This window comes from Cryptomeria japonica, chromosome 8 (genome assembly GCF_030272615.1).
Source record: "Cryptomeria japonica chromosome 8, Sugi_1.0, whole genome shotgun sequence".
In the NCBI taxonomy this organism is placed as follows: Eukaryota; Viridiplantae; Streptophyta; class Pinopsida; order Cupressales; family Cupressaceae; genus Cryptomeria; species Cryptomeria japonica.
The window spans coordinates 39,117,752-39,125,092 of record NC_081412.1 but is presented as its reverse complement, the minus strand read 5'-3'; the positions used below and the strand labels follow the sequence as shown (position 1 = coordinate 39,125,092).

General features: G+C 35.8%; 2 protein-coding genes across 2 annotated transcripts; both read right to left on the bottom strand.

The window, feature by feature from the left end:
• Window positions 1–2,108: 2,108 nt before the first annotated feature.
• Window positions 2,109–2,609, bottom strand: LOC131857498 (putative pentatricopeptide repeat-containing protein At3g23330). The gene has a single exon (XM_059210148.1). It carries the CDS (start codon window positions 2,607–2,609, stop codon window positions 2,109–2,111), a length of 501 nt encoding a protein of 166 aa, XP_059066131.1.
• A 21-nt stretch (window positions 2,610–2,630) lies between these two features.
• On the bottom strand, window positions 2,631–3,167 carry LOC131857497 (putative pentatricopeptide repeat-containing protein At1g68930). The gene has a single exon (XM_059210147.1). It carries the CDS (start codon window positions 3,165–3,167, stop codon window positions 2,631–2,633), a length of 537 nt encoding a protein of 178 aa, XP_059066130.1.
• Between the last annotated feature and the right edge of the window lie 4,174 nt (window positions 3,168–7,341).

The following is a 7,341-nucleotide window of genomic DNA, read 5'->3' as shown; positions in this document are numbered from 1 at the left end:
TATCTGCTTGAAAATGTCAATGACCCCGCATTCAGAAATGCAGGGAGGACGATGTTTATTTCATCTAGTGTGCTTCTGCTGGTGGCAGCCATTTCCCTTGTGCTTTACATAGGTTTGGCAATTATAAATTGTAAGTTCACTCGTGACCGTCTAAATCACAAGATTGGTAAGATGGTTGAAGGAACTGTACAAAGTAAAATCCTTAAAGGAAAATTAAAAAGTAAAATGCTTGTTACAAAGAAGTTTGATGTATTCAAGACAGAGGCTATAGTTCGTGGTTGTCAGCAAGAATTTTGGTTGGTTAGCTCGGCCTTCAGTCCAGCTGTGTTAATGGTTGTGACGATATGTGTTGCAGTGGTGGTGGCCAAAGCAATATCTCGGCAATCTCTTTTACATCATATTAATAATAGTGTGAGGTGGACATTGTGCTTTCAGTGCGTTTTCATCCTCACAGGATGGGCTATTGTCATCTGGAGATGGGCTGTATTTCTTTTGCTTTATGCATCACGTGGCGAGCTTTTCAATTACTCTTCTTATACTATGGCATGTGGAAATCGCTTCTTCCGGTTGGTATACCTTTTGGTCGGAAGAGCCTGGAATCTGAACCCACTTGATTATGTCTCTCACTGCAAACGTATACTAACCTATGTGTGGAAAGCGCTGAGGGTATTATTACTCTTGATCTTTCTTATGACTATGCTTCCTACAGGTCTCTTCTTTCTAGTGATCTATTTGCTCGTGCTCTTCAACTTTTTCTGTCGGTGGTTGTCAAAATTGTTGGCTCGGATTTTCATCACCCCCGAATGTATCAACTGGATAAAAGATTTGGTGTCGGATGCAGAAGTGGATCTCAACACAGAAGCCAAAGAAATTTTGTATGTGACCCAGTCATCAGTAGATCAAACAAAGTCTGTGATGGAAGATTCTTCTCAGAAGGGGGAAAATTCTAAGAAAATAGTAGAGGTAATTAAGAACAGTGTCGAGAAAAGTCGTCAAGAGATTCGAGAGCGGCTTTCTCCAACTGGAGACATATATTCTTACATAGGGGTATGGAAGATGGCAGCAGTCGCTGCAATTTATGTACTTGCAGAACTTTGCGGGGATTCGAATGAGATTGTGAAGGATGCTGTGCAAGCTTACAAGCAGGCAAAAGATCTACTGGAATTTCTAGACTTCCCTGATAACATTACAATGACACCCATTAATTTGTTTAGTTCAGGCAGCAGCCGAGCCTACCAAATGAGTTTAGAAGCAGACATCATAGTGCAAAAGATAGAAGCACTGGTTGAAAGAAACTCCTATCCTCGTCCACCGTTGAAATTTGAGGAGGTTGCTAAAGTTGTGAAGGCGTTTCCGAAGGCTGGAGATTCGCACTTCCTCCTCAGTGACAAGTTCTGTCGATATTGGACGCCCAAATCATTTCTTGATGAACATAACGAAGGTACAAAAGATCTAGAATCAGCTAGCCAGGACTGTGTGCACGAGGCCATTTTTAAGAAACATCACAGCACCGAGAGGGAATTTGTCGATGGAGCAGTACCAGTGAGCTGCTTGGGAGATATAATAGCATGTGGTGTTTTAGAACTACAAGAAGTTTTACCTCAATATTGTAAGAAATGGGCAGAAGAATTCAAAGAAGAGAATTTAATAAAAGCACTTGCAATACAAGAAAAGTTCAGGGCAATAAAGGAAAACTGGCGTTCAGCGACTATAGAGGATGTGGAAAATAAGTTAGCAGAAGTTACAAAGGTGGATGTACGAGAAATAGAAAGGGATATCGGACACGAAATAATTGATGTGGAGGCGAGATAAGCGAGTAAGTATCGAGATTTCCCGAACGTTAAATTTGTGTCGTTTATTCTTTATTTGACTACTGTGTAGGTTATTTAACGAAAATGGTATGCATGATATAAGATCTTTTAAAATTAATATTAATCTAATAAAAGGTTTTTTTCTTTAAAGAGCAACGGTCCTTTCTTCTATTTCTGATTTTTTTACATCAAATTTATTAAAACAAAAGTTTAGTCTAATATGATTTTTCTTTTTAATTAGATGTAAAAAGTAAATAAAATAATAATTAAATTTATAGTTTAATAGTTTTAGTCACTTCAACAATTGAAGCATTTGCAGCCCTTGTCTACTAAACCTGCATGGCTGTATGCTAATAAAACACAAATGAAGCGTACACGGTCAGACTTGGTCTTAGAGTGCTTCATTAGTTCAAAGAGTTCGAGATCATCATTGAAAAATCTATTATGTACATATCCTGCAATCGTAGCATTCCATGAGATCTCATTTCTTTCAGGCATTTTGTCAAACAATTCACGTACTCTAAGCATACTTCCACATTTTGCATACATGTCTACCAGGGCACTTGCAACTACATCTGATGAAAAACCACTTTCGATTAAACTTTGAATGACACCGATGCCCTGTTCCAAACTCCCCATTTTAGCACAGTCTGGGAGAATGCTGGCAAAGGTGGTGTGGTCTGGATTAACACTTGCCAATTGCATTTGCCTAAAAATTCCCCAGGCCTTTTCAACAAACCAATTTTGTGCATATCCTGTAGTCATTGCAGTCCATGTAACCACATCTCTTTGAGGCATCTTGTCAAATAGTTCACGTGCCTAGTGCATGCTTCCACACTTCGCGTCCATATCTACCAAGGCACTTGCAACTACATCTGAGAAAAAATTGCTTTTGACTATCCTTTGATGGATGTTTATACCATGTTCTAAAGCTCCCATTGTGGCACATATCTGGATGATGATGACAAAGGTGCTGGAATCTGGCTTTACACCTGCCGACTGAATTTGCTTCGAAGTTTCCAAGGCCTTTTCAACAAATCCAATTTGTGCATATCCTGCAATCATTGCGTTCCATGAGACATCATCTCTTTGTTGCATTTCATCAAATACTTCACTTGCATCATATATGCTTTTACATTTTGCATACATGTCTACCAAAGCGCTTTCAACTACATTGAATAAAAGTCCACTTTTAACTATGCTGTGATGGATTTCCATGCCCCGTTCTAACTCTCCCATTTTGGCACAGGCTGAGAGAATGCTGGCAAAGGATGTGGAGACTGGTTTTACACCTTCTAATTGCGTTTGCTTAAAAATTTCGAAGGCTTCGTCAACAAATCCATTTTGTGCAATCATCGCATTCAATGAGACCACATTTCTTTGAGGCATTTATTTGAAAAGCTTAGGCTTCATCAAGATGACCATTTTGTGCATATCCTGCAATTATGGCAGTCCATGAGACGACATTTCTTTGGGGTATATAATCAAACGGTAATGTGCCTTGTGCATGCTTACACATTTTGAATACATATTTACCAGGGCATTTGCAATGTCATCTGACAAAATACCCTTTTCCATTATGCATTGATGGATAACCTTGCCTTGTTTTAAAACTCCCATTTTGACGAAGGCTGGGAGAATGTTGGCAAATGTTGTCGGGTTTATTTTTACACTAGCCAATTCTATTTGTTTAAAAGTTTCTAGTTCCTTTTCAAAAAGCCCATTTTGGGTATATCCTGCAATCATTGCATTCCACGAGACCACATCCCTTGGAGACATTTTTTCAAACAGTGCGCATGCCTTGTGCATACATCCACATTTTGCATACATGTCTGTTGTCTACCAGGGCACTTGTAACTACGACATCTGACAAAAGTCTTCTTTCAATTATGCTGTAATGGATATTCATACCCTTTTCTAAAGCTCTCATTTTCACACAAACGGAGAGGATACTGTCAAAGGTGGTTGAATCTGGCTTTACATCTGCAAGTTGTATTTTCTTGAAAGTTTCCAAGGCGTTCTCAACATGTCCATTTTGAACATATCCTGCAATTATTGCATTCCATGAAACCAAATCTCCTCGAGTCATTTTGTCAAATAACTCACGTAACTTATCTTCCACATTTTGCATACATGTCTACAAGCGCACTTATGACTACAGCATCTGGATTATGCTTTGATGGGCATCCATACCCTGTTCTCAATCTCCCATTTGCCCAGAGGCTGGGAGGATGCTTGCAAAGGTCGTAGAGTCTGGATTCATACCCGTCAATTGCATTTTATTTAAACTTTCCAGGGCATTTTTAGCAATTCCACTTTGCGCTATCCTGCAATCATTGAATTTCATGAGACTACATCTCTTTAAGCCATTTTGTATATCGATTCACGTGCTCTGTGTACAATTCCACATTTCGCATACATGTCTACCAGGGCATTTGCAATCACAACACCTGAGAAAAATTCCCTTTCCATTATGCTTTGATATATGTTCATACCCTGTGCCAAAGCTCTTATTTTGGCGAAGGCTGAGAGTATGGCAAAGCTGAACTGGTCAGGTTGGACACCTATTCGTTGCATTTGATGAAACAGTGTCAATGCCTCATGAGGATACCGATATCTTCTGTGAGCTATACTTAAAATATTCCATGAAATGATATCTTGTTCTGTCATTCATCAAACACTTAAGTACCGTACTCAACGTACATATTGATGAAGCTTATTTTGGAAAACTGTGCAATTAGTAAATGAAAACTTCATGGTTGTGATGTGGGAATGAATTTACTTACCCTCTGAAAGGGTTTTCCTTGAAATGCAGGTCTACAGCGGGGTTGTATATATTTGAAGCACTGGAAATGTGCATTGTTGTTCAATCTACCTGTACCGCCGATAGGCAAGAAAATATTACATTTGTGGCACAAATCATTCAAGATAGAAAACAAATATATGGTGATGCTTACGATGGGAATATAAATTGATATTCTATGATAATGTTCCGATTTTCTCTATGAAACTTTGATGGTTTAATATAAATTATGATTTTTCATTAAATACAACACGTTAGTGCACAAGTTAGCATTTTTCAAACTCTAATTGATTTATAAAATGCATTTTGAGGGAATTAATTAGAGCCCAAATTTAATTTTGCAATTTGAAACCTCTACGATCAATTTTGGACCTAGCCCAAGTAAAACTATCGATGAATTGAGGATCAAGATGTATCACAAAGGATGTGTATAGATGGAGTTAATGTTGAAGGTGGATAGAAGAAGACAAAACCTAGCATTAGTTTTCAGGCTCAGTACTCTAGGATGGATACAAACTAGCTTAGGGGCAAGAGTTTTGGATGGAGATTGTCTTCATATGGGATGAAATGGAAGGTGATGGCTTGGAAGGGCAGTGGGATGAATGAAAAAAGAATACCTACAATACCTTAGAAAAATAATATCATTTGCATGTAAACCCCATCAAAGAAAAGAAAACCATACTTTAAAACCTTGGAAAATTGGGACCTAGCTATAAAGAATTGAACTGAACCAATCATTTAAATGTGATAAAAAAATTCAATGGTTGGATCTTGAAGCTAACACACTCAAGAAATTTTTGAAATACTTTAGAACTCTTGCACTCATTCTAAAAGTAGAAAACCTTGACATCCTATGCCAAAAAACATTTTCCTATGTTAATTGAGGCAAAGGTTGGGCCTATTTATAGATTTTATAGAAACGTTTGAAAAGGTGCATGTTGGTAATGGGAAAGTGTGGCATTAAATGATATCTTATTCAAAGGATTTGTTAGGATGATAAAAGGTCAAGCCCAACTCTATGAATGTCCAACTATAGGTGATGACCTCCAACTGGGTTTGGTTTCAATTTTTAGAGAATGTTGAGATGCAAGGTGGCCATTTATAAGTGATTTTTTTGGTGGAAAATTTGTTTATGTTGGCATGCTTTGGGAGGAGAAAAGGTAGGGTTCAAATGAAAAATTAATCTAGGGATGGAAGATTAAGGGATAAACAAGGGGGAAAAGGTTCAAAAACTTAGGAAATATAAAGGGGAAAGCTAGGACATGGGTGGAGCTTATATTAAATGTAAAATTCTACTTAGGAAACATGATTTCAAGGATTTTAGAGCAATAGAGGAAAGGAAACGTGACATGGCTAGGGGATAATATATGCAAGAAAAACATATTGAAAAACATGACATAGAAAACACAAGGGGGAAAAGAATAAAATGGTGACAAATGTCTGATGAGGGTATGCAAACACTATTATCACAAATATGCAAATAAGTTGTTTAATTTGGCCCACAAAAAAATAAAATAAGTTTAAATTGTCAATGATATTCTCGAAGTGTATGTGTGTGTCCCTTAAACACCCTATGTGACACCATTTTATGTCCAAGTGTCATGCATCACTTTTACTCTTTTTATTTTTTCACTTCAATTATATTTTAGGTCAAATAATATTACAAAATGTAAAAATATTTATGAATAAATAGCCCTCGGTTTCAACTTCATAGAAACATAAAATAATTATATTTTATTTAAATATCATTTTTTATTTTTAATAAACATACATTTGTTACCCAAAATAACCTCATACATTCAAGACTTTCAAAAATAGTAAACGATGTCCAAAAATCCCATTAACCTTGCACTTTGTATTGATATTGTTATTTTAATTAAGAAAAAATAATTTGGGTGTATATGCAAACGTTGTGTCTTACTAATTTCTTTAAACTACAATTACTGTCAATTGAAAAATAAAAAATAAAAAAATTATTAAAACAATATGAAAACAATAGATGTTGGTCTTAAAAGATTTATGTTTAAAAAGAAATAAAAAATAATTTATGTTATTCTCAAAATTGTGTTTTATGGATAATGGCCAATCTGATAAAAATTGCAAAGGTATATTAAACATTAAATTGAAAACCAACCAAATATGATAGGAATGATTTTTTTTTTTAATTATAAATCATAAATGCAATCTGCATTTAAAATCTCACAAATTATTATTTTACATCATCGTTAAATTTTGTTTGTTTGTGATGAATAGTAAAATGTATTTTTGTGACACCAAATGACAAAAGAAAGAGTAGAACACTCTATTATGTTATCAACTTTGGTGTTAGTTTCCAACTAAACATGAACAAATTTGAGTAGACTTCTACAAAGAAGAAAAGCCATATACCAACTAATGAATGTAAGGTGCAAGTAGATGACTAGAGCTCAAATGACCAATATCAATGTCAAAGTGATGTTGAAACATCAAATTTCACAATCAAGGCTTGCTTGTCATGATGGACAACATTAAGCTTAAACACTTTCCCTACTCAAACACTAATTAATTATGTGTGTGTCTTATAAGAATTTTTGAAGTGTCTTTTTAAGCATCTAGGACTCCCAATTGTTACAAAATGTGAAGAGAAAACTTTTTCTACCATTAATATTGGTCCAAGTCTTCATTGCAAAGATAGCATTTTTGTTAAGAAAAAATTAGTTAAAAAACTCTCATGGCACATGCACAACC